Below are 26534 nucleotides of genomic sequence, written 5' to 3' on the forward strand. Positions count from 1 at the left end.
CTTTTAAGAGTTTTATTGGTTTTGATTGGTATTGTTATATTTTTGTTTGTTTTTTAAATGGAGGCTTGCCAGTTTTGTTTATGGAGGATATGGCTAAAGATGCAAAATGGATGCTGTGTTTTGTTTGTAATGGCCAGTTTGGCCAATTTTAAATAAGTCTGACATCAGTTAAGTGTCTGAAAGGAAACAAAGGCTTGTTGTGAGTGCCTTTTACCCTTCTAAATAGGAACACTGTTAGATATAGGAATAATTCAAGTTTTACAAAAAATTGCCTTTTTAATGACTTTCTTGTGTGTCAGAATTAGTAACTCTTTTTGTTATTGGGGCTTAGTTTCTTTCTCTTTTTTTCTTTCTTTTTTTTTTTTTAAACTTTCCTGGTGCATTAATTGTGGGTGTTGGCAGTGCCTCTTCTGTCAGCTGATCTGTCCAGCTGGATTTCTGTGAAAAAGGCCTTTTGCCTTGTCAGCAGTGTGTTATGCTCATTTATTCTTGCCTGGTAGACTGTAAGGAAATTTATTTTGGGAATTGGGATTTAGCACCATAGGTGAGAGCGGTTCTATAGTCCCCAGGGCACACGTGAATCAGTTCAAAAATTTGAGGAGTCCCATCTGCTGACAATTGAAGATATTAAGACAACCTGTAGAGTAAGACCTTCTTACTGGGTTTTTGCTGAGGACTTTCTTTGTAAAAAGTAGAGATCTAATTTCTTGTCTTGAAACCAGAACATATTCTTAAAATCTTGAATGACTGTAAAGTTCTACAAAATCTTCATGATGAACATCAGTGACCATATACAGCACTGTATAGATGAAAACACAACAGTTTATTGACTGTTTAACATTTACTAGAGAAGTCCCTTTTAAAAAATTATTTCTCTACTCTCACTATAATTTTTTCCTGTATGTTAAATATAGCCATAAATTTTAGCTAAGTTGAAATTAATTGGGATAGCAGATTTTAGAGAGGAAACGAAGCACCTCCCTTGGTGTCAGCAGATCTGCATTTGAGTCTACTGTTAAGTGTCCTTAGACTGCCTGTAACAAGGTGGACCACAAACTTGATGGCTTAAAACAGAAGTGTATTCTCACAGTTCAGGAGGCTAGAAATCTGAAAACAGGGTGTCAGCAGGGCCATGCTCCTTCCAAATCCTCCAGAGTAAGATCCTTCCTTTCTTCTTTTCAGAGGGAAAGATGTAGCCCCAGTCACTTTTTGGTTGGCACTTCAGTCTCTGCCTCTGTCACGTGGCATCCTCCTGTGTCTGTCTGCATGTGGCATTTCCCTCTTATAAAGACACCAGTCATTGTATTAGGGCCCATTTTAACGACTTCATCTTAACTTGATGACATCTGCAGAGACGCTGTTTCCCTGAGGTCACATTCAGAGATAGGTCCTGGGGTGTAGGTCTTCATGTTTTTGTGGGAGGACACAATTCAGTAGTGTCACCTTCTCACTAACAGTGTTTCAGGGCAAGTTGCCTAAGTAACTTGCATGGACCTCAGTTTCCTTATCTGTAAAATGGTAATTTTACCTTGTGTACTTTATGTTTGCCATAAGAATCAAATAAAAATATTTGAAATTGACTTAGGGATGTGGAGGTTTGTTGTTTTTCTTTGTTGGTTATTATAAGGAACGTTTTTGTTTTTAGAAGGAAATTTTATAAGGTTGCTTCATGTTCAGTGCTTGTCTCTATTTCCATATTCCAATTCTAATACAGTTTATATTTCTTTCCATGCATTACAAGTAATCTTGATTGTAAATAATTCATACTTCATTACTTTGAAACCTTAATTACGACTCACTATTGTCTGACAACATCAGATGTAAATACGCAGGCATAGGCCACAGTGGTGAGATGGGGAAGTCGGGCTGAGCACAGCGTGCTTTAGGGCATTGATTGTCCACATGTGCAGTGTACTGTGGACATCGTTCTTAAGAACCAAGATACATCATTCTTCAGGACTGTATCAGAAGCACCTTAATTGGCTCACCATTTATGGAAGATAGTGTTACCCAGAAGTATAAAACTTTAGTTTATAATAATTGAAATATTTGTTTGGACCAAATAAAAAAACTACTCTGTTTTGGGGGAGGGGTAAACTTTTTTGTGGAAATTCAGTATATATTGAATTCAATATATATTCAATATATAAATTTTTAGTGGAAACTCAGTATATAAATCAGGCAAAAGCAAGCTCATATATGGAAGACAGTTTGGAAAAACTTTTTTAGCCAAGCTGAAGTGCTGCATTTCCAATAAATGGCAAATAAGTAGTACATTATAGGCACATTTCATTATTTTGTCTTCTGGCACCAGTTGACATAAACCTTAGCTTTTCATTTTCTTTGTTTTTTGAGGAGTAAGAAGTTGAAATCTAGTAGGAATCAGCAGTGAGCACTTATTTCAACTAAGTTGAGCCAGTGTTTTGTGATGCCCACCCATTAAGTAGGATTTTAAAAGGACTTCTCTTACTCTAGGAAGCACTTATGATATACAGAAGATGTTTATTTTTAGCTAGATCAGTTAATATTTTCTCCCAGAGTTTAGGAAATCTTGTAATCTGTTTCCCTTTCTCCAGTTTGGTTTTCTTTAACTATTGGTCAATGTAGGTTGCCCTAATTCTAATGAGATGACGTTAGATGCCATTTTGGAATAACTTATTGCTTCCGTATTAACAGTTGTAAATTATTATAGACTCTAGCAGTAGTCTGATGCCCTCAAGATGAGTAGTGCTTTGAGGGTGACAGGAGTAATGGTGGCATAACTTTGTGATATTACTGATGGGCAGAAACCCAAGATGGGGTTATGTTGAGCACAAACCCAAGAAGCAGTTATCAGAGGTACTAGAGTAAACCTACAGGGCAGGCCCTCTACCTTCCACAGTAAAGAAATCCTTTTAGCCACACTTCACAGGGACAAAGGAGTAATAGCTTTATCTTTAATATAAAATACCGGAATGCAACACTGTATACTTATGTTCCTATGCAACTGGATCCAATTGCACCACTAGTGTCCTGGCCATGTCCTGTTCATATTCATATGTTCATATTATCCAAAAACAACTTCCTGTCCTGATGTTCTGTAACTCTGTGTTCAGTTTTATAACTGGTATTTCTGCCTCTGAGTGTTTTGATTGTACAGCATTATCGGGAAAATATTTTTTTTAAGCATGTAACCCTTAGTGTATGTATATTTATAAATTATATATTCCTACAGCAATATACAAAAATAGAAGTGTTAAATAGGTAAAAATTAAGAGAGAAGTTCTAGGTTTTATTTCTAATGTCCTACTTTGTAGATCATTTTTATTTTTATACACAGCATGTTTTATCACCAAAAAGCATTTTAATTTAACATGTTATAGAATGCTTACTATGTGTAAATGGTTGCTAGTTTCTGAACAAGAATCAGGTAAAGTATATTTTCTCCGTTTAAGGTGAGTATAATATGGACAAACAAGTGACTGGTTGATGGCACAATAAGAACGATTAGAAGAGAAACAGTGTTGAGAACACAGTGGAAGAATATGAGCAACATAGATTCAGAGTTGGGCTCTTATTTAAGAATAGAAGAGCATTTGATTGTAGGTGTAATTAGCATTTGAGCTACTAATATATGCCAGGCAACATACTGGTTGCTTTATGTATATTTTAATTCTCAAGATAGTCTTAAAGGGAGACACACATATCAGGTCTAGATAGTCTAAACATTTCATAAAAAAGCCAGGATTAGATTCAATGCCATCCTTCTTCGAAACTCTGTCATCCCGGACAAAGGAAGTAATACCCATTTTTCTCTTAAGATGTTGACTTCACTTCTCCACCAAAGACAAAGTGAATCTCTACAGCATTGCTATTTGCTACCCAGGCTTTGGGGTGACTGCAGAATTCATATGGAAAGAAAAGACGTGGCAAAGTTGCTTCTTCTCTAAGAATTTTAAGCAGAGCCAATGATATGTCAGAAGTTTATCCTTAAATATCAATTCTTCACTCTCTCCAAAGCTTTCACTTGGACTAGTCTCTCTGAGACTGCTGTTATTTTCTTGTTCTAACCTGAAATTTTTTTTCTGTGCTGTTGGACAGGACTCTAATAAAGGAGTAACCATTTTTGTTTTATGACATTTGGTGTAGCAGTAGAATTCTTTGTTTAAAAAAAAACCTTTTAAGTGTGTTTGCCATTTATTAAAGATAACTTATGTTTTCTGTACTCTGTCTTTATTATACGAAAGATATCTATAACCAAAAAAATCTTTGCTCTATAGATAAAAGCAAAAGTTTTTGGTAACATTAGAATTTTTGTTTTCATGTCAACATTATTTTTTAAAGGTTGATTAGCGTGGAGGGAAGGGGTAGAAGAATTTCAGCTAAGAGTTACCATCATCAGTTACACAAGTAACTGTAATCTTAGTGCTTCTGTTTATGTGCTGCCCTTTGCTTCTCAATATTTTATTTTCCTATAAAATGAGAAAGGAAGAGTAAGTAATATGTCTGTATTAGACTCACGGTAAATGACTACTTTCTTTAAAGGGCATATTCCTTTGTGGTATAGGTCAGTTGAATTTGAACAAACTGTGATAGGTATGCTAATTTTTTATAGGTCTGTGGGAATTGGTATAGAGAATATTACTTGAAATAAATGGGTAATTGGCTATGTTTTGTCTTTTTGTGATGGCATATTTGTAATAGGACTTAATTGGAATGGTCACCTACAGTTTGATTTTTGCTGACTTTTAAAAGTTGGTGATTTCACAGTTAATGAAGATAGTTGGATTTTTTTTCTTTTTCTTAAATTAGTTGTATTTTAGTACTGGAGCCCTACATAGGCTCTGATTTACTCACTTAAGTAAAGGAGGGTCAGCTCTTTTACTTGCAGGTGCTCCCACCAGATCCTGTTGCCCTGTCTTGCTCTTTTGTTCTTCCTCCTTTCCTTGAGCAGTAATTGGGCTATTACAGTATATTTCCTTTACTTTTTTATCCTTATTTACTACTCAGAACTGGCTACTTCTCACCAGTGCATCATGTGTCTGTGCTTTGGTACAGGTGCCAGGAAGAGGTGGGTACAGGTGGTCCAGGGCTGCTTCGTGGCCCCTCCCTTAGCACTCTCCAGTCAGCCAAACCAATTTGGGCCATCATTTCATATGCTTGGGATGAGCATTGATGATTTGAAACTTACTACAGGGGTATTAGATCTTGTTTTCTCACGTTTTAATTTAGCTACATATTTATAAATGTAAGATAAACGTGTGTAGATTTTACCAATTTAAGAGACTAGTAGTAACTAGAAACTGGCACTTTCCCCCTCCAAAGATACTGATCTTCTTTAACATTATTTGTAAGCCTGTGGGACTTCTCCCTATCAGTATGCTCCACATTGAGAAGAATAGAATGGGCATTTTCCTCTGGGACTGGCAGGTTTTCAGACTGCCTGCTGTCCTCATAAAACATGTGATTTAAGAAGACATTTTACTGTGAGCTCTCATAGGAGACTTCAGATTTTGGATGCAATCTATCCACAATAAGCAGGGATTTTTGTTGTTTTTGTTTCTAACTTCAAGTGAAAGAATCTGTTTTGGAGAGAAACCCAGTTAATCTTAGACTCTATCCAGCTCAGTGACTGATGATCACTTTGCATACAATCATTCTTGTTTCTGAATGGTCATCCATGCTTGCTCTGAAGTGGGGAGTAGGAGGGGCGCCTGGGTGGCGCAGTCGCTCATCTCAGGCTCGTGAGTTTGAGCCCCACGTTAGGTTCTGTTAACAGCTCAGAGCTTGGAGCCTGCTTCAGATTCTGTCTCCCTCTCTCTCTCTCTCTGCCCCTCCCCAGCTCATGCTCTGTCTCTGTCTCTCTCAAAAATAAACATTAAAAATAATAACAAAATTGAAGTGGGGAGACGTCTTTTCAATTAAGCTGCACCTTAATCTGTCTCTACCTGGATGTTATTTGAATCCCCAAACCCAGAGAGCTGCTCCATCCTCCCGTCTGTAGCTGCTTGTGTAATTCCATCATCTTTCCATTGTCTCTTTCCATTGTCTTAGAACATTTATTTCTGAGAACAAAGTATGGATCAGGAAAATGACTCAACCACTAAAATAACTGAGGATGATTTCTCAACTTTTAAATTGACTTTGGCATCTACAATAACAAATTGCATGTACTTGTGATGTAATATTTGCTGAAAGTCATTGACTATCCATTTTCTATAATGCTTTTCTTAAAAACAAAATTAAAGGTAGAAATGAGATCACCTTCAACTAGCAAAGACAGATTATGAGGCTTGAAATCTGTTATAGAATTTGAATGTTGGAAGTATGAATTGAAACCATTCCCACTTGATCATCTTTGATTTAGTACTCAATTGAACATCCCTAAAAGGACGACTCATTTCATAATAGCCCCGTGCTTGCATGCCTTTGCATTCTTTTGCAGGGGGAGAGAAAAAAAAAAATTAAAGTTTACTCCAAACTAGGGGCACCTAGGTGGCTTAGTCGGTTTAATGTCGACTTTGGCTCAGATCATGATCTCACGGTTCTTGGGTTCCAGCCCCATGACAGCTCAGAGCCTGGAGTCTGCTTTAGATTCTGGGTCTCCCTCTCTCTCTGCCCCTCAACCGCTCATGCTCTCTCTCTGTCTCAAAAATAAATAAACATTAAAAAAAAAAAAAAAAACATAAAAAAGTTTACTCCAAACTAAAATGGGTCGGGTTTGGTTTGAAATACTCAAAGTAGGTTTGGTGACATAGGAAAATGAACATCTTTGTTCTTCAGGAACTGTCTTTCTTTGAAGGAATACTAAAGATATGTTATTGAGTTTAATAAACGATTTGCCTCAAATTAAATGATAGCAGCTAATTCCAAGAATCAAACAAATGTAATAAAGTAGAAAACAGAATCAAAGATCTGAAGTATTCCCTATATTCAAGGTATTATGTGGGCAGTTAGACTAGGTGACCTCAAAGATCACTTTCACCTCTTAGTATATGCATCAGCTACAGCATATCCAGAGAAACAGGCAGGTGACAACTCCATGTGAAAAAAGTGTGACCTTCCACCTCTTAGGAGGAAGGAAGGAAAGACTATTGCAGCTAGATGCGTTTGGTTTGGACTGAGGTTGGACTTTGCACAGCTTTTGACAGATAGCCTGGATACACGAAGCCATCTTCCCTCAATTAAAAAGGAAAAAATCACAAGCACTTCTTCTCTCCCCTGCACCCCCAATAGAAGTCTTAACTGTGGGTCAGCTTTTATCGACCTTTTTGAATAAGATACTTTATTCCTCTGGAATTTCAGAAACAATTTGTTTTCTGAAAAACACATGCCATTTGGATACCCTTTAAATTGACATGTGATTGAAACTTTTGTTTTAATAATTCCATTTTCTCTAAAGGCTGTCTTTATATTTATTAAAGATGACAAAACAAAAACCACTTCTTCTTTCATTACATTTTCTGCTTTCATGTTCTGTCATTCAGAGATCTTTTTTTCTTTCCCTCTCTCTGTCTTCTTTTCCCCCAGCTGTCGGCAGCATCCAGCCCCTCCAGTCACAGTCCTCACAGAGCTTCAGGAAAGGACCCTTTTGCAGAGCTCTCTTTGGAGGATTTCTTATAAATCACTTTAGGTATTATTGCTGCTTGTTGGGGGAGATGGGGACTTATATACTTTAAAAATTTATCAAGTGTTAAACACAATTCACTCTTCTCCTTTGTTTCTTTAAAGGACTCTAGGTTCTCTCTTTTCCTCCTCCTTCTCTGTTCTTTAGGTGAAGAATAAAAATAGATCAAAATAGGACATAAGGACAAACAACTTTTGGAAAATACCTTTAACATAATTAGAAGGTGTGAAATCAAAGAACCATCTTTCATGTTTACATGTGAGCATCCACTGCCCACAGCAGATGGATGAGATCAAATACCACCCTTAAAAACTGGGTATTTTCATCAGTCTTAAAAGATTTGCATAGAAAACATAATTTTACACACTGGATTAGAGCTTGATTAGGAGCATCTCTAGTTTTAATATAATGTCTTTGAATGTTAGTTGTGAAGAATTCATTTTAACAGTTTCTTAAAGTGTTATGTTTATGTGTGCCTTTTCATTTAAAAATAGTAACATTTTCCCCAAAACAGACTTTTGTTTTATTTTTAAATTAAGGGCAAGGGAACACTTCTGTCCTATTTGATAGAAGGATTCTGTGTTTGATTCACACTGCCTCTTTTTGTTGGAAGACAGTGTAATTTGTTCTTCTTGGTGCTCTAACCCCCAGTGTGTAGATATATAGCTTCTAGATCTTTGAGAGTTTGTATTCTTCTGATTTGACAAGTTTATTAGCACATCTACTTCAGTAATGTCTTTGGAGGAACAGTTTAAGGGAATTCATGAGTGAAGTATCTGAGCAAATAGTGATGCCCTATTGAAATCTTTTCCTGTGTAGATCTTTTAGATTTTGATTTATGTTAGTAAAGAAATGATTTAGTAAGCGTATTACAGTTCCCTCAATTATCTCTAATTTTATGACATCATTTGTAAATAATAATTCACAACTTTGCTTTTCTAAATGAGATTTTTCACATAGAATATTTGTGTTTATGGAGAGATGTTCTGAACTTGTTATTGAAAAGTTGCTCATTCATATTCTTTCTTCCCCATCTCTTGGTTTTTAATAATTAGAAAGATCTATTTGAAGTCCCTATAGTTAGTCTTTACATATTGAGTTTTGACACATGATAAGCTGATAATACTGACTCAGTTTGGTGATCAGCGTTGTGATAAACATGCTATAAACATTTCTGGGCCAGTTGAATGGTAAAAGCCACAAAGCATTTTTATTTGTGAGAAGACTTCCTAGAATGCAGTGAATCAACTTACACTCTTTTTTTTTTTTTTTCCAGATACAGTTTATGTAACTAGATGGAAGAGAATGGAATTATTCCAAAAAGACAAGTGCTCAAGCAGCAAATACTTACTTCGAGCAAAATCCAAACTGCTGTCTCTTAAACTCTCTTCTTCCATTAGGATGCTACAGTAACCCAGTGAAGGCCCATGAAGGAAATTGGGACTAGTATATAGGAGAACGTATCAATACAGTTTATAAAGCCAAGAATTGCCATGATTTCAGACTAAGATCTTTTTGGTGACTAACCCTTCAGTTCTTTCAACTCTTATTAATACCCATAATCAGTAACCTACCAAGAAAAAAGCCCTTATTTGGAAAGTGTGAAATTTGTATTTGGAAAAGCTGCCTGGAGAGAAGAGCTGTGTCCTTTCCTGTAATGCAACAGGACTCTTTTGGGGGGATCAAAATCATAATTCTTAATTATGCAGTATCTTTCTTTTCTCCAGTCCTCACAGACACAGAAACAGTAACTAAAATTAACTTTTCTTTTAAAAAATTATATATTCAGTTTGCAGTAGACATTCCTTAAGTATTTGTATTTATTTATGATTATCAATTTACGTAACATTAATATTGTATCAGACCTCCTTATGAAAATGAGTATGGATGTAAACAGTATGTTTGATTTTTATCCATAAGAATGAATCTGATTCCGAATGCTTTTCAGCTGACATACAGAGCACTAAATATTTTAAGGCAAGTCCATAGGTCTGAATCGCTTCAGAATTCTCAGTCTCTATGGGATTTAGGGAAGCATTATAAATGCATTAATCCTTATAGTCAATTCTGTGCCTAGGATTTTGCAAGGGAACAGTTCACTGACTAGGAAAAGCACTACATTTTAAATTCAGCATTAGTGCATTGGGAAGGAACTTTACTGCTTTGTGCTTGGCATGTCATTATTTTCCATTTGACATTAGGGCCTTTCCAAAATGAATGTGAGGAATTGCTTTCACTTCAAGACTTTCCTTCTTTTCAGTAAAACTCTAGGAGGTGTTATGGGGGGAGGGAAGGGGACAAAATCCTTGAAACCTTTTATTTGGCTCATGCCATGTTATGATCATGTACCTTTTAAATAAGGGGAAATAGTATCTTTAAAGTTAATGTCTAGCCAAGAGTTTAGTTAACGAAGAATTAAACTGCACTGTTGATCGGTGCTTTGTGTAAATACATCTTAACGTTTCGGTTGAGAGGGGCCTTAAGAAGGACAGTTCGTTGTAGGAAAGCAATTCTGTACATGAGTTTAAGCATACTTGTTGCATTGTCTCTGCAGATTCTATTTTTGTTTACAATATTAAAATGTATGTTAGCAAAAATGGGTGGATTTTCAAATAAAATGCAGCTTCCACAAAATTTTTGTTATGGTATTCTGGTCTGAGGTGCATTTTTTTCCTTTTTCCTTTTTCCTTAACATCAGTATCATTTTTTGCTAATAAAAATATACCCAGGTGATTATATTTGCTGATTTAATAAAATGTAAATTTTATTTGTTTTAACTTAATTTCTTTATGGATTTTTCTTTGTACTTTTTTGTCACTTTTTAGACTCATTGATAATCTAAACTACTTACTAAAATTGTTTATGTCTTTTGATCAGATGCCTTCAGTCAGGTAAGTTTAAGGGAGAAAATGCTTGATGTTTGGCATATTAATGCATGTGTTTATTGTGCCAAGGAAACCTCTGACTGTATCGTGTTTCATATTGAAGAGTAAGTAGGATTCAGAGTACATGAGAAAGGGATTAAAGGCTTTGTGTTGATAATTATCTGCATAGTATTTGCCATGGTTGGAAAAAATTCATCTGTAGCCAATATACTTTGTTAACTTTACTAGTTTTTAAGTTTCACTGCCATTAAACCATTTTCATATAAACTGGGAAATTGTACTTTTGTAGTTAACTTCCTTAACATTCTCACAGATTTTGATTTGTCTTATGTTGAGTGGATGTTCATATTTCAGGTCTATGGCTTGTCCTTTTATAATTACAGCAGCAGTAGTGTTTTGTATGTTTATGAAGGTGCTTTGTAAATATTTTCATCCTTTGCTGAAAAAACTTCTGGGCTTGTTGGATAGGTATTATCCATATTTTACCCATTTTACAAATTGAAATCAGGAATTAGAAAAGGAACTTGATCAGGTTGATAAGCTAATAGAGGAGTCTGGTCTTTAGTTTCATGGTCCATTGTCCTTTTTATGACCTGCTGTTGTTAATTCAGGTATATAAACTAAACGAAGATTTGTATCCCTGTGCAGTGTAGACCGATGACTACTCTTCATTTCCACATGGACTTCCTCTCTGAAGCACATTTCCTGCTTCCTGCTCTGATGCCCAGACATTATTGACTAGGAAATATACAAAATATATGATCATATTAACTTTAATCACAATGTAACAAGTGAGGTAACTTAGCTGTTGAATGCATAACTATATTATTAGGTTATAAGCCTGTACATGCCCAAACCATCTTAGTTCCCAAATACCAAGTTGGTGGAGGCTGCAGAGAGAAGTTAGATTATTAGCTACAGAGGGCAGCTATACTTGTCCCAAATCATTTTCAAAATTAGTCTTTTGCTTTTGGCTTAACATCTCGTTATTATCATTCAGCATTTCTTAATTTAATTTTTTTTTTTTTTACTTTTTAATTTATTTAGGGGTGCCTGCTGCATGGCTTAGTTGGTTAAGCATCCAACTCTTGGTTTCGACTCAGGTCATGATCTCATGGTTTTGTGAGTTCGAGCTCCACATTGGGCTCCATGCTGACAGTGCAGAACCTGCTTGGGATGCTCTGTTTCCCTCTGTCTGCCCTTCCCCAACTCCTGCTGTTTCTGTCTCTCTCAAAATGGATAAATAAACTTTAAAAAAATCTTTAAAAAAAAATAAAGTTTATTATTTTGAGAGAGAGCAAGAGTATGAACAGGGGAGGGGCAGAGAGAGAAGGGAGAGAGAATCCCAAGCAGGCTCCACACTGTCAGTGCAGAGCCCAGTGAAGGGCTAGATCTCACGACCCACAAGATCATGACCTGAACCGAGATCAGGTGGCTTAACGGAGCCACTCATTTTTTTAAAGCTGTCTTTTTCTTAACCAGTGACTGTGAGAGTCCATATTTAGGAAAAGACCTATGTTACACTAGGAATTTTTTACTTCTCCACAAACCAACAAAACATGACCCCTGAAAAATAGGCTTTTATGGGATAAGTTTCTCCTTCAACTGAATAATTTATTCATCATCATCACCAAACATGTTTCCAAAGTCTGAGGTTCAGAGTACTGATGTACTTAGTACTCAGGATGAGTGTGTGGCTCCATGTGTTCAGCAGTGGCTGGGTCACAGACTGTATGGAGAGGTCACAGCACACAGCCAGATGAGCTTACTCTTGGAAAATAGATGGCTTCACAGCTTCCATCAGTGGCCTCCCCAAGTAGCTTAGTTCTTTGTTCAGCCATACTTGTTACCTTCCATGGGTCTGACTAGCTTGGAATTCTGCTGTCTGGGCTCTGAATGGAGAGCTGCAGTATCATCATCTATTTTGGTGTGCCACCAATTAGAAATGTTTTCTAAGTCTTTAGCTAGTATTTCTAGTCTAATTTTCATGTAAGCATTTAGTGAATGCCCCATTTGTTATTGAAGCATACAAGTTGAGTTCTTAAGCCATATATGAAATTACATTGTTAAAAGTTGTGTAAAGTTCTTTCTGTGGTATGGGGGAGGGAGCAGGTACAACTCTCTTGAGGCAGGATAGTAGGTTACACTGATGGTAGTCAGACAGGAGAAAAAAGGGAAGGGAAAGTTTTATAGAAGCTTTGTTTTCCAATAGGTTCTTATTTAGCTCTTCCAGGGGCGCCTGGGTGGCTTCTCGTTTTAAGTGTCCGACTTCAGCTCAGGTCATGATACCACTGTTCACAAGTTCAAGCTCTGCGTCAGGCTCTGTGCTGACAGCTCCGAGCCTGGAGTCTGCTTCACATTCTGTGTCTCCCTCTCTCTCTGTCCCTCCCCTGCTCACACTTTGTCTCTCAAAAATAATAAAACATTAAAAATTTTTTTTGAATAGCTCTTCCATGGGGCACCTGGCTGGCCCAGTGGTAAACCAAGTGACTCTTAATCTCAGGGTCATGAGTTCAAGCCCCACATTGGACTTGGAGCCTACTTAAAAACACACAAAAACCATAGAATAGTTATCTGCTACGAAACGTAATTTTTTTGAGTGTGCACGTGCATGCACGAGTGGGGCAGGGGCAGAAGGGGAGATGGAGGGTTTTTTTTTTTTTTTTAGCTACAAATATATATATTTTACAATCCTTTTATTTTTATGGAAGTATAGTCAGCATACAGTGTTATAGTAGTTTCAGGTGCACAACATAATGATTCAACAAACGAATACATTACTCAGTGCTCATCACATTTAGTGTATTTTTTCCAAAAATTTTTAATTTACATCCAAGTTAGCATATAGTGCAACAATGATTTCAGGAGTAGATTCCTTAATGCCCCTTACCCATTTAGCCCATCACCCTTCCAGCAACCCTCTGTCTGTTTTCTATATTTAAGAGTCTCTTAGGTTTTGTCCCCCTTCCTGTTTTTATATTCTTTTTGCTTCCCTTCCCTTATGTTCATCTGTTTTCTGTCTTAAATTCCTCATGAGTGAAGTCATGATATTTGTCTTTCTCTAATTTCACTTAGCATAATACTTTCTAGTTCAATCCATGTAGCTGCCAATGGCAAGATTTCATTCTTTCACTGCCGAGTAATACTCCATTGTGTGTGTGTGTGTGTATATATATATATATATATATACATATATATATATATATATATATATATATATATATATATATACCACATCTTCTTTATCCATTCATCTGTCGATGGACATTTGGGTTCTTTCCATACTCTGGCTATTGTTGATAGTGCTGTTGTAAACATTGGGGTGCATGTGCCCCTTCGAAACAGCACACCTGTATCCCTTGGATAAATACCTAGTAGTGCCATTGCTAGGTTGTACGGTAGTTCTATTTTTAATTTTTTTGAGGAACCTCCATAATGTTTTCCAGAGTGGCTGCACTGTCATAGACTCTGGGTCTAAAGTTCTCTCTTGTCTGGCAAGAGAGTAGGACTCAGGATGAAAGCGGGAGATGGCTAAATGTCCAGGAAAAGACAAGAGCCCCGAATAAGGATCCTTGCCTGTTTTTATTAGGATCAGAAGGCTTACAAATCGCCTGGGGAGCTAACCTGCTCAGTCTGAGCCTTCCACACTCAGGCACCCGGCCTGTCTCCCTTGAGACTGGGTGCTTGTCAGCTGTCTTATACCCCCATTTAAACAAGCACAGGGTTATCATGTCCTTGCCCCTCGACTGGGACTGTAGGGAAGAAAGTATCAACAAAGTAGATCATCCCCACTCCCCATCTGCACCTGGACTCCATGCTGTCTGCACTAATGCAGAACTTCCAGTTGATTTCCTTGGCCTTTCTGGAACACTTTACATGGAAGCATCAGGCACACCCCACGGCACTGCCAGCTAACTTAGGGGTCATGTTAAAAGGCACAAAATGAAATCTGTATTTCTCTGGTCACTTTTGTCCTGAAGTAGGGTAGGAACTGAAAAGCTTTTCGCTTCCATGTAATTGCTCGAAGGAGGCTCCAAGGGCCTGGAAAAGGCAGGCAAAGGCACTGTGGTAGAAGGGGGGGGGGGGGGGGACAGAGATGACACGAAGCCCAATAAAGATGGCTGTGCCCATTGTTTGGTGTTCATAACACCTGTTGCTCGGAGCTGATCTTTTACAACCATTACACTCATATGTGGACCTTAATAATTTGTGATAGAATTTACGTCACATAGTGGCTCCGAAGTAGAAATGAAAGAATGACGGTTCACTTAATCTTACAAAGGTTAAGCTGGTGTCATTCTGGCCTAAAAGCAACAATACAATAGGATAATAGGAAATTATAGAAAATATAAGTCTCTGTTCCCTACTCCTGGCACAGAGTTCCTAAAACTCTTACAATTTAAGTGTTAGTCCTAGGAGCATCTCTTGTTTTAATTGGCCTTCCTGGTTCCTGACACAAAATTACTAAATCTCTTGGAATTTCCTGGGTGCCAGGGGTGTCTTGCTCTAATGAGGCAACTCTTGGCTCCTGGATGCCTTCAGAGAATGAAGGCTGGTCACTAGAAAAACCAAGCCAGTCATTAGAAGCCTCCATAAAAATCCCAGTATTAAGGGATCTGGAATAAAGAGAAGGTGGACTTGTAACAAGCTGTTTTTATCAGCACCATATATCTGGGGAAGGGGGATTGAGATTATCAAAGAAACAACTGTGTAAGTGTGGAATAAGGGCAAGTTCAGGGATAAATCCCAGAATTATCTCCATTATTAAGGGATATATAGTAAAGGATTAATGGAGACCAGGAAAAGAACAGAGCTGAAGATTAACTATTTTCAAAAAGACAGGAAATCATAACATGCTGGTGAAGATGTGGAGGAGGGAACTCTGTGTGCTGTTGGTGGGAATGTAAACTAGTACAGCCACAAGGGAAAACAGGATGGGGTTTCTTCAAGAAATTAAAAATAGAACTAGGATCCAGCAATCCCACTTCTGGGTATATATCTGCAGGGAACAAAATCATGATCTTGAAGTGATACCTTACTCTCATGTTCACTGAAGTATTATTCACTATAGTGAAGGTATGGAGATAACCTAAGGTATGGAGATAACCTAAGTGTCCATCAGCAGATGAATTGATTTAAAAAATTGTAAGATATATATACATATACATACACACACACACTGGAATATTGATTACTTATTCTTAAAAATGAGGGAAATTATTGTCATTTATGACAACCTGGATGAACCTGGAGGGATTATGCCAAGTGAAATAAGCCAGACAAAAACTAACACTGCCTGGTCTCACTTATATGTGGATTCTGAAAAAAAGAAAAAAAAAAAGTCAAAATAATAGAAACAGAAAATTGGAGGGTGGGGGAAATAGGGAGAGAGGTTGGTAAAAAGGTGCAAAGTTTAAGTTATAAAGAGAATAAGGTGTGAGGATCTAATGTATAACATGGTGATATAGTTGATAACACTGTGTCATATAATAGAGATTTGCTGAGAGAATGAACTTAAATGCTCACCCCCCACCACCCCCCAAAAAGGTAAGTATGTGAGGTGTTGGATGTGTATATAACTCTATGGGAGGAATCCCTTCACAAAGAATATATATATTAAATCATCACATCATGTACTTTAAATATTTTAAAATGTTGTCAATTATATCTCAAAGGTGAAAACAATGTAGCATTATGAGATAGGTTGCAAAATCAATGGGAGGAAGGGAAATGCTGAGTGGTTGTCAGACTGAAGATGAGATGGGGTAAGTGATGAAAGAAAAGCAAATGGATAGCCTGGAATATGAACATATACAGAAGACAATTTGCATAATATTTGTCTTTGAAGAGCATTCTTCCCTTCAGAGAGTATTTCTGTCATTGAGTGAGGCACCTGCTGCTTGATGAGACAGTTGCTCCATAGATGGTAAGTGTGGACTCTGCAGCCATGCTGGGGGTTTAACTCCTAGTTTGAGCAATTTATATAACTGCCCATGCCTCGATTTCTCCATCTGTAAAATGGCATAATAATGCCTACCCCATATGACTGCTGTTTGTAATTAATGAATTAAAAATGGAGGCATTTAGGACATCTTTGCATGTAATAAAGTTTCAGTACACTTCTTGAAATACAGAATAGCTTGTGGTCAAGAGCCTAGATCCTGGAGGCAAAACATCTGTGTTCAGATCCTGACTCTGTCCCTTACTAGCTGGGGGACTTTGGGAAATTTATTAAATTTCCCTCTGCCTATTTCTTCATCTGTAAAGTGAGAATAATTCTGGACCCACTACATAGGATTATAAGAAGGATCAATTAGGTTAATATATAATATACATAATATATGTAAAGTGCATATAATATATGTATATGTGCATATATATGTAAATATATGTAATATATGTAAAGTGCAATAATAAGAGCATTTAGGTGTTTGCCATTGTTAGTTATAACTAAAGAGCCTTTTTAAATGTCACTCTTTGGACTTGTTCACCCTGCCCTGTTTGCATTGTGCTGATGTTAGCCCAGTGCTCTGCTGGAGGTCTCATGACGTGATTCCAAAGCAGAACCCTGAACCTCTAACTCCACACGTCCTCACATAAGCAGGAGTCCTTGATTCTGAAGCAGCGGCAGTAATTCCTGAGTCTGGTGTGACAGAACACATTTTTGAAAATAGCCCCCACACATCTAAGTATACTTAGGTCAGCAGCTTTAGATGCCTCAGATAAAGCAGAATACTTTCTAAAGTCATTTGAGCTCCCCTCCTTTTTTTCCTTTTTAACAGAGAATAAATACTTACCCAAGTCTTATTTAGTGGAAGAGACTATGTTTTACTATTGGAAACATTGACTTCTTGTTTGGTAAATATTCATGCTAGTCTCTGTATTAGTATTAGATTTGGCTTGTGTGTAACAAAATTCATACGATGATTCAAAGAAGACAAGTTTATTTTCTCCCATAAAAGTCTGAGCTGGCATGGCAGCTTTGCTCATCAGATTGATAGGTGCCTACTTGCTGTTCCATAGTCCTTAAGGAGCTCCTTCCATCTCATAATTCTCTGTGGCTGAGCAGCATAACACCACCCCAAGCAGCAGGATAGAGAAAGTAGGGAGAAAGGGAGAAGAATTGTGCACAACTTCTCACATTCCATTGGCCAGAACTTTGTCATGTGGCTGCAAGGGAGGCTGGGAAATAATGTTTAATTTAGGTGACCATGTATTCAGCCAACATAGCTAAATCAATGCATTATTATAGCGTAAGGGGGACAAAGGAGTACTAGAAGCTACTATCACGATCGTTTCATTTTCATTAAAAGAATTGCTAATTTCTTGAGCCTTTTTCTGATCAGTGACTTTAAATCCCTCCCATGTCACATATTGTAAGTTTAGATCTGAGATATACTAATATATATATATATATATATATATATATATATATATATATATATATATATTAGTTTTACAATTGAGTTATTTCAAAGAAATTAAATAGAAAAAGTGTCAAATGCTTAAAAATTAAAAAGAAGTGAATCCAAACTGCTCATGCTCAGTGTGTGTTACAAGACATGTTGAAAATGTGTACCTTCACACCAAATTTCAGGCACAGCAGGATTCCATATTGACAGTTTTACATAAATAGCACCAAAGTCACAGAAGTCACTTTTTGAAGTGGCTAGAAGAAACTGATGCAAAAGTGAAACATACCAAAGAACAAAGAACATCAAAGATCCAAAGTGCCAGAACCTCAAATGAGGCCAGAGCGCTTGGATTTGGAGTGAGGGCTTTAAGGTAAAAATGCTTCGCTGGCCTCAGTTAGTCATACAGAGGGGAATCCAGCATAGTTAATTTTCATTCCTCTTAGGAGGGAAATGTTGCAAGGCCTAGCATATTTTTATAGCTGAGACTATACAAAAAGATGGCCCTAACCCAAGAAGGCAGGAGGTCAGTGAGTTGAGCACCCAGCTTAAGGAAGGAAATGCTGACAAAACATTTTACTAAGAATCTGTGAGGATATCTGAATCTGCGGTCCCTTTCAAACTCATTCACTCTGCTGGAAATCTGAAAACATTTCTTTATGCTTCTTTAAAAGCATCTTGAAGGTTTTTAACACTCAGATCCTAAGAACAGAATGACTTAAAACATAACCAACCAAGTCATAGTCCAAAAAAGCAGCCTTTCAGGGAACTTGAGCCTCATAAAGTGTCAGGAATAGGAAATGGAAATACTTAACCGAGTTAAAGTCACTAATATTTAGAAAGCCTCTGTTGCTTTGAGAGCACATTTCCTTGCAGCTAGTGCAAAAGCCAGTTTTACTCCAAGAAAAATACAGAGAAACTGTTGTGTTGAGCTCTAGTAAAACAAGGAAGGATCAAGCGGGCCTTTAACAAACAGCCCTTTATTGCCACAAAAATCCCCTGGCCTCCTTGTTCCCTGAATGGCTCTAGTGTCTGGCTAGAAGATTCAAAAAGAAACAAAAATGTTAACCGCTGGCCCACAGTGCCATGCCCTGCCTCCCCCACACTCATGAAAATTTTGGAAATGGGTTTACTACTGGTCCCTACTGCCAGGTGTTGATTGGCAGAGGCTGGGTATGGCCTCTTGGAGCCCTCACACCAGGTGGCAGCTGAGTCCCTGTCCCCAGCCACCCAGGACAGAATGAACCCCTTCATACAGCTACCATCAGAGACAGGTCAGCGCTTCACAGCATCCGGTGGATGGGACCCAGGCACTCTCTATGCCTTTGTAGTGAATGCTCTGCAAAGACTTCTTGGGCCTGACTGCCAGTGATTACCGTTAAGTGCCAGTCATTATTTCAACTGCCATATCCTGCATGTCTAGTATGTGCAGGTTACATGTACTCTTTCTAATCCTTAAAATAATCCTGCCATAGGAGAATTAGGTCCATGTAATGAAATTGCAGAAACCAGGCTTAAAATAAGTTAAGTGACTGCCCAAGATTCAAGGTAGCTGGCCTGACTCCACAAAATGTTTTCTCCCACACTCTACCTCATCTCTACACCTCCTTAATTTCTCCAGATTTATCTAATCCCTAGCTCCAAAAAAGCAATTTCCCTGCCTGAAGCTAAAGCTGCTGACCACCAGTCTCTATCCTTCTGCCCCTCAAATCTTGACTAGCAACATATAAAACTCACATGCTTGGTTATTCCGAAAACTGAAACCAATAAAAAGCATAAGATCCTCCTAAACTCATCTTAAATTTCTTTTCCAAAGTTATTATTAATGGTGCTAAAAATAGAATATTGTAAGTTAAATACAACCACCCACCATATCTAGAGTTTCTTGTCCTGTCTTCTCTCACCTCTCTTGCTTCCTCCTTTGCTGCTGGTATGAAGACCGAAAGCAGTTCTCAGCACCCATTAGCATCTTGAAGAAAGAGGCAATTTCATTTTGCCTCCCGAATGCCTTACACACAGTGCGTGGCTGGAGGGACTTGTTTAATGAACACTTCATTGAATGAGGGACACTTGTAGGAAGTTCGCTGTGGTAGGCAACGTTTTTGAGATTTGCTCTGGAATGTCATCATCTAAGAAAGTTATCACACCTATACTGTTTTACAGTTTGAGTTGTTAAAAAAAAAACCTGCAGATTTTTTTTTTTTTTTTTTTTTTAGAGATAGTGCTATTCTGCAAATTCTAAACGCAAGAAATGATACTAACAGAAGGAAAGAACATTCTTCCCTTTCCTTTTCCAAAGGATGCCTTTTCTACTCTGACATCTTCCTCTTGGCAGCAAACAAGACTTTTAGCCATTTGATATTTTCTTCCGATTCAAATTCACATTGTAAAGTAAAAATTGCCACAACTAATAAATTAATGCTGGAGTCCTACCATGTTATGCCTGGCTTGTTTTCATAATCTCATGGTCTGAACTTTCCAAGAGTGATAGAAAAACAATGTCAATTTCTGCTGACCTACTGAAACCAACGAGCTGTCACATAGCCTTTCTTTGTCAGTTTACTGGAAGCTCTTTGATTTGTCCCAGGAGAAAGGCAGTAAGTTTTCCCCCTCTATCAGAGAAAAGTAAAGATAAGTCTTATCTATAAAAAGTTTACCCTTCTTTCTTAAAAAGAAAATTGGCAAATCCACTCCATATTGTTACTAACTTTTCCAAGGGCATTTCTGTTTCTGTTGACCTTTGAAAGACCATCCTAACAAAGTATTCTGCCTTCCAGTCAGGAAACACTGTTGCTTCCGTTCACACTGCAAGACATAAGCATGGCCTTTCCATTCTGTTACTTTATGGAACTGATTGGAAGATGGGTATTTTAGGGATATTTGGGGAGGGAGGGGTAACTTTTTAAAAAAATATTGTCAAGTTAGCTAACATAGAGTGTATACAGTGTGCTCTTGGTTTTAGGGGTAGATTCCCATGATTCATCACTTACATATAACACCCAGTGCTCATCCCAAGTGCCCTCCTCAATTCCCATCAGAGAGATAACTTTAAAGTATTATATCAGTCAAGTACACAAATCTTAAGTGTCCTGCTTAATGTTTGTAAAGTGAACCATCCATGTTAACTGCCACTCGCTCAGATCAGGATTACCAGAAAACTCCTTCCTATACCATCCTAGGCATTCCCTATCACAAAAGTAGCCACAATCCTGACTTCTGTCATTAAGGTTAGTGTGCTTGTCCTGTTTTGCATAAATGGAATCATAACATATGTTCTGTTTTGTGTATGCCTTCTTTTACTCAATTTTATGTGTATAGGATTGATCTATGTGGCTACATTTGGTAGTTGTTTATTCCTTTTCATTGCTGTATACTATTCCACCATGTGCCTGTATATAGGTTGATATATATTGATACACATGTATCAGTCACTATTTATACATTCTGCTGATAGTCATTAGGGTTGTTTCTAATTTTTCGTTACTATCAGTAAAGCTGCTGGTAATGTTCTTATCCATGTCTTCTGGTAAACAGAAGTACTCATTTCTTTTTTTTTTTTAATTTCTTAAAAATGTTTTTGTTTCAGAGAGAGAGAGAGAGAGAGGGAGCACTTGAGCAGAGGAGAGGGGCAGAGGGAGAGAGAGAGAAAGAATCTTAAGCAAGCCTCCATGCTCAGCGTGGAAACTGACACTGGCTTCTTCCCATGACCTTGGTCATAACCTGAGCTGAAGTCAGATTATCAACAGACTAAGTCACCCAGGTGCCCCATAAGCACTCATTTCTATTCCATATTAAGCCAAGAGTGGAAGTGGTGGATCATGACACATATATATGTTCGGCTTTAATAAAATACTGCCAAACATATTCCAAAGTGTTTGTGCCAATTTATGATCCCATCAACAATTATATGATAGTTCAAGTGCTCTGTATCCTTGTCAATGTTTGCTATTTTTAACTTTTAATTTTTGCCATTCTAGTGGGTGTATAGTTGTATCTAATCGTTTTAATTTGCTTTTTCCTGATGACTAATAATACAATCTTCTTTTTATGTTCATTAATCATTAGGATATACTCTTTTGTTAAATACCAATTTAAATCTTTTGCCCATTTTTTCCTAAAATGGTTGTCTTTTTTCCAACTGATTTGTAAAAGTTCTTTATATATTTTAGACATTTCTTTGTTAGATATATGTATAGAAAATATATTTTCCCAGTATGTGGCTTGCCTTTTGACTCTTCATGGTATCTTTTCATGAAAAGAGATCTTAATTTTCATGAAATTCAATTTGTCAATATATGATTGGTGATTTTTATGTCCCTTTTTCCTCCCAAAGAGGTAGGTAACATAGGAAGCAGTAGGCTTGGGGAAGGGGACTTTTGGAACACTGCCAAATCCACATTTACCCACCTACCAGGTATAGATTTTAATTCAAGCATAGGCTTAATTATTGGATCTGTTGGGTGTATAAAGGGGAACATGAAGATACTCTATTTCCTACTTGAATTGTTTTACCTTCCATATTTAGGTCTCTTATTCACTTTGAATTGATTTTTGGGTATGGTATGATGTAGGTGTCAAGGTTCATTTTTTTCCCCATATAGATATACAGTTGCCTGAGCATCATTTTTTTATTGAAAAGAACTCCTTTCTGCCCAAATTATAATGGCATGTTTGTCAGAATTTAAGTGATTTTGTGGGTTGGTTTCTGGACTCTTTATTCTGTTCCATTGTACTTTTTCTTTATCCTTGGCCCAATCCCACACTGTCTTAATTACTGAAATGTTAAAAGTCTTACAATTTGGGGCACCTGGGTGGCTCTCAGTCCATTGAGCATCTGACTCTTGATTTCAGCTCAGGTCATGCCTGATCTCATGGTTCGTGAGTTTGAGCCCTGTGTCAGCCTTGGTGCTGCCAGCAGGGAGCCTGCTTGGGATTTTCTCCCTCTCTCCCTGCCCCTCCCCTGCCTGCACTTTCTCTTTCTCACTCTGTCTCTCAAAATAAATAAATACACTAAAAAAAAAAAAAAAAAAAAAAAAAACTCTTGCAATTTGATAATAAGTTCTCCAATTTTGTTGTTTTTCTTAAAGATTGTTTTGGCTATCTTAGGTCTATTGCCTATGCTACAGATTTCCATAATAATGTTAGAAACTAGTAATTTCTAAGAAAAAAAAAATCAGCTGAGTCTACAGGTATAGGAAGAACTCACATCTTAACTCTGTTAAGAATCTTCCAAGTGAATCTTTTGAATCTCCCAATGCATTATGATTGTATATGTCTCTATACCCCATTTATGTAAGTCTTGAATTTCTCTCAACAGTGTTGCACAGTCTTCAGCATAGAATTTTGCTCATATTTCATTAGACATATTTATTTTGATATTTTTGATGTCATTATAAATGATTTGACTTTTTCCCAATTGTTTGCTGCTGGTTTAAAGAAATATAATGGATCTTTATTGACCTTGTACCCTGTGACTTTGCTAAATTCACTTATAAATTCTACTAATTTGTAGATTACTTTGGATTATCTACTTACAGAAACCTGATATCTATAAGTAAGATAGTTTTCTTCTTCCTTTCTAATCTCTATGCTTTTAATTTCTTTTTCTTGCCTTTATTGAACTGGTTCCAACCAGTTAAACACTGGTTGTGTTAACTTGTGTTAAACACTGCTGAATAGAAGTGTGAGAGTGAACATGTGTGTCTTGTTCCTGACCTCAGTGGGAAAATATTTAATATTTCACTATTAAAATTAGCTATAGTGTTTTTTAGATATTCCTGGTTTGCTGAGAATTTTATCATACTATTATGATTTTTTTCACAGTATTGAATTTTATCAAATGCTGCACCTATTGAGATGATCATATGAATTACCTCCTATGCTCCATTCATTATATCCTTTATTTTTTATTTTTTTGTTCTTTATACCCTTGATTTAAAAATTTTAAGACATAAATTCACAAATTCACAATTGTACAAAATGATATGGGGTGCTGAGTGGCTCAGTCAGTTGAACGTCTGACACTTGATTTTGGCTCAGGTCATGATCTCATGGTTTGTGGGGTTGAGCCCCACATCAGGCTCTGCACTAACAGCACAGAGCCTTCTTGGGATTCTCTTCCTCTCTCTCTGCCTCTTCCCTGCTCACTCTCTCTCTAAATAAATTAATAAATAATAAAACTTTAAAAAGTAAATAAAACTTTAAAAAAATAATATGAATAGATCGTGTGTACTCTTTACCCAGTTTTCCTCTATAGTATCATTTTTCAAAAGTATAGTACAAATAAAAAAAAAAAATTAAAAAAAAAAAAAGTATAGTACAATATCAAAAGCAGGATATTGACATTGATATAATCCACTGGTTCTATTTGTGTTTACACTCTAATTTCTGAATGTTAAACCAACCTTGCATTCTTTAATCATGAAATATGTATTACTAGATGCAATAAGCTGATATTTTGTCAGGGATTTCGCATCTATATTCATGAGAGAGATTGGTCTGTAATTCTCTTTTCTTGTAATGTCTTGCCAGGTTTTGGTGTTAGAATTATATTGGCCTCATAGAATGATTTGGATGTGTTTCTTTTTTCTCTGTTCTCTGAAAGAGTTTGTGTATGTTTGCTATTAAATCTTTTTGAAATATTTGGAAAAATTCACCAGTAAAGCAAGCCATCTAGGTTTGCAATTTTCCTCTTGGGAAAATTTTAAGTACAGATTAGATATTTTTTATAGATCGAGGGCTATTCAGAATTTTTATTTCTTTCTGTTTTTCAGAAATGTTTTTTAAGAAACAATTTCCATTTCATCGAAGTTGTCAATTTTATTGGGAAAAGTTTTTTTCCCTTAATTTCCTCTCATGATATTTTTCACAATGTCAGTAACATTGTAGTGATGTTTCCTTTTTCATTTGTTTCTTGTTTTCTGATTAGTCTTACTAGGGGTTATCAATTTCAATGAGCCCTTCAAAAAACCAGCGTTTGGCTTTGCTGATTTTCTCTTTCTCTATCTTTGGCCTTATATTTAAAACATGTTCCTTGTAAAAGCCTTATAAGTAAAGGTAGCTTTAAAATGGAGTGTTGATGTCAACTTCAGGCGTGGTCACAGTCCTTGGCTTGCAGCACCCATAAGAGGGAAGTGGTAATGGTCTTGAACAGGGACTCAACAGTTTAGACTTAATAGAGCTGAGAGGAGAGGGATCTCACTGTTGGTGGAATTTTTTTTTAAGTTTATTTATTTTGAATAAATAAGTGTGCACGAGTGGGGGAGAGGCAGAGAGAGAGAGAGAGAGAGGGAAAGAGAGAATCCCAAGCAGGCTCCTTGAGATCATGACCTCAGCTGAGATCAAGAGTCAGACACTTAACCAGCTGAGCCACCCAGGTGCTCCGTGGTGGAATATTTTTATACAATAATTATCACCCTCAAGTTTATTTGTTTCCGAAGTGTTTTGTATTTATTATAAATAGTGTTAGATGAAAGAAGAATAGTCTTGAATTGTGGACTGGCACCCTCAGAGAGAAAGATTTGTAGTCAGTGCTATGCAAACCTCTAAATTTGTCTTAGAAAATTTCTAATTGAAATATTTCATATTGGAATGATAGATTAATCAGCAGATTTTTAAGTGGTAAGGAAACTTGCAAACCATCTAGGGCCCATTATCATGCTTCTGAATACTTGGATATGGAAATATAAAGTGTACTTTCATTTTTGTCACTCATGCCATGCAGATAAATGAACAACTGAATACTTAGAACTTTGATTTTAAATATCATTATGACCTTTAAAAATAACAACTGGTTTAATAATGGACCAAAGTGTAGATAAAATGGGCAAGTGATATACTTCAGTTCCCAATGAAAATTTATAAGGAAAAGTTGTTCTTTTTACTTTGTAGCTTTTAGTCTTAGAGAAAAGACTCCATAATTTTGTATGTGATATAGCTTTCTGGGCTCTTGACATCTTCATAGAATTTGACTGGAATTTCCGTCTCTTGAAAATGAATGGGCATCTTCTTGCTCTCCACACTCATGAGCTTCACTTGGAGGGGACCCAAGTTGACATAATCCTATGATAAACAGATATAGAAGAGAACATGAGAGGTTATTCAACAAGTTACCAGTCTTTTGTTTGTTTGTTTGTTTGTTTGTTTGTTTTGAGAGAGAGAGAGAGAGAGAGAAAGCAAGGTGGGGAGGGGTAGAGGGAGAGGGAGAGCGAAATCCCAAGCATGCTCCATGCTTGCAGGGCAGATTGATACGGGGCACAAAGTCAGGAACTGTGAGGTCATGACTTGAGCCAAAACCAAGAGGGAGGCACTTTACCGACTGAATCACCCAAGTGCCCCAACAAATTACCAGTCTTAATAGTTTGGTTTCCTTGGGGCATCTGGGTGGCTCAGTAGTTGGGTGTCTGACTTCAGTTTAGGTCATGATCTCGTGGTTCGTGAGTTTGAGCCCTGCATTGGGCTTTGCGCTGATAGCTCAGAGTCTGCTTGGGATTCTCTGTCTCCCTCTCTCTCTGTCCCTCCCCCACTTGCTTTCTCTCTCAAAAATAAATAAAGATTAAAAAACATAGTTAGGTTTCCTTTATTATAGTTGGCCTTTATCTGACATTTCATTGTCTTTTTAACTGACTGAAT

General features: G+C 37.0%; 2 protein-coding genes across 36 annotated transcripts in view; one reads left to right on the plus strand and one right to left on the minus strand.

Annotated features, from left to right (window-relative positions):
- PICALM (phosphatidylinositol binding clathrin assembly protein) overlaps window positions 1-10254 on the plus strand; it is a 100212-nt gene extending 89958 nt beyond the window's left edge. For 14 of the 24 annotated variants that reach the window (XM_045483721.1, XM_045483723.1, XM_045483702.1 and 11 more), the window contains 2 exons: window positions 7510-7612; window positions 8883-8929. In XM_045483721.1, the coding sequence (XP_045339677.1) occupies window positions 7510-7602 (93 nt within the window). In that variant the 3' untranslated portion in view covers window positions 7603-7612; window positions 8883-8929. Of the gene's footprint in view, window positions 1-7509; window positions 7613-8882 lie in introns of all 24 variants that reach the window. The other 10 variants (XM_045483730.1, XM_045483728.1, XM_045483729.1 and 7 more) reach the window with 1 other exon arrangement.
- Window positions 10255-25741: 15487 nt separating this feature from the next.
- The window catches only part of CCDC83 (coiled-coil domain containing 83), a 68275-nt gene continuing 67482 nt past the window's right edge, over window positions 25742-26534 (minus strand). For all 12 annotated transcript variants that reach the window (XM_045483753.1, XM_045483749.1, XM_045483747.1 and 9 more), the window contains one exon: window positions 25742-25964. In XM_045483753.1, coding sequence (XP_045339709.1) covers window positions 25803-25964 — 162 coding nt within the window. In that variant the 3' untranslated portion in view covers window positions 25742-25802. The remainder of the gene's footprint in view (window positions 25965-26534) is intronic.

This window comes from Leopardus geoffroyi, chromosome D1, assembly GCF_018350155.1.
Source record: "Leopardus geoffroyi isolate Oge1 chromosome D1, O.geoffroyi_Oge1_pat1.0, whole genome shotgun sequence".
Taxonomy (NCBI): domain Eukaryota; kingdom Metazoa; phylum Chordata; class Mammalia; order Carnivora; family Felidae; genus Leopardus; species Leopardus geoffroyi.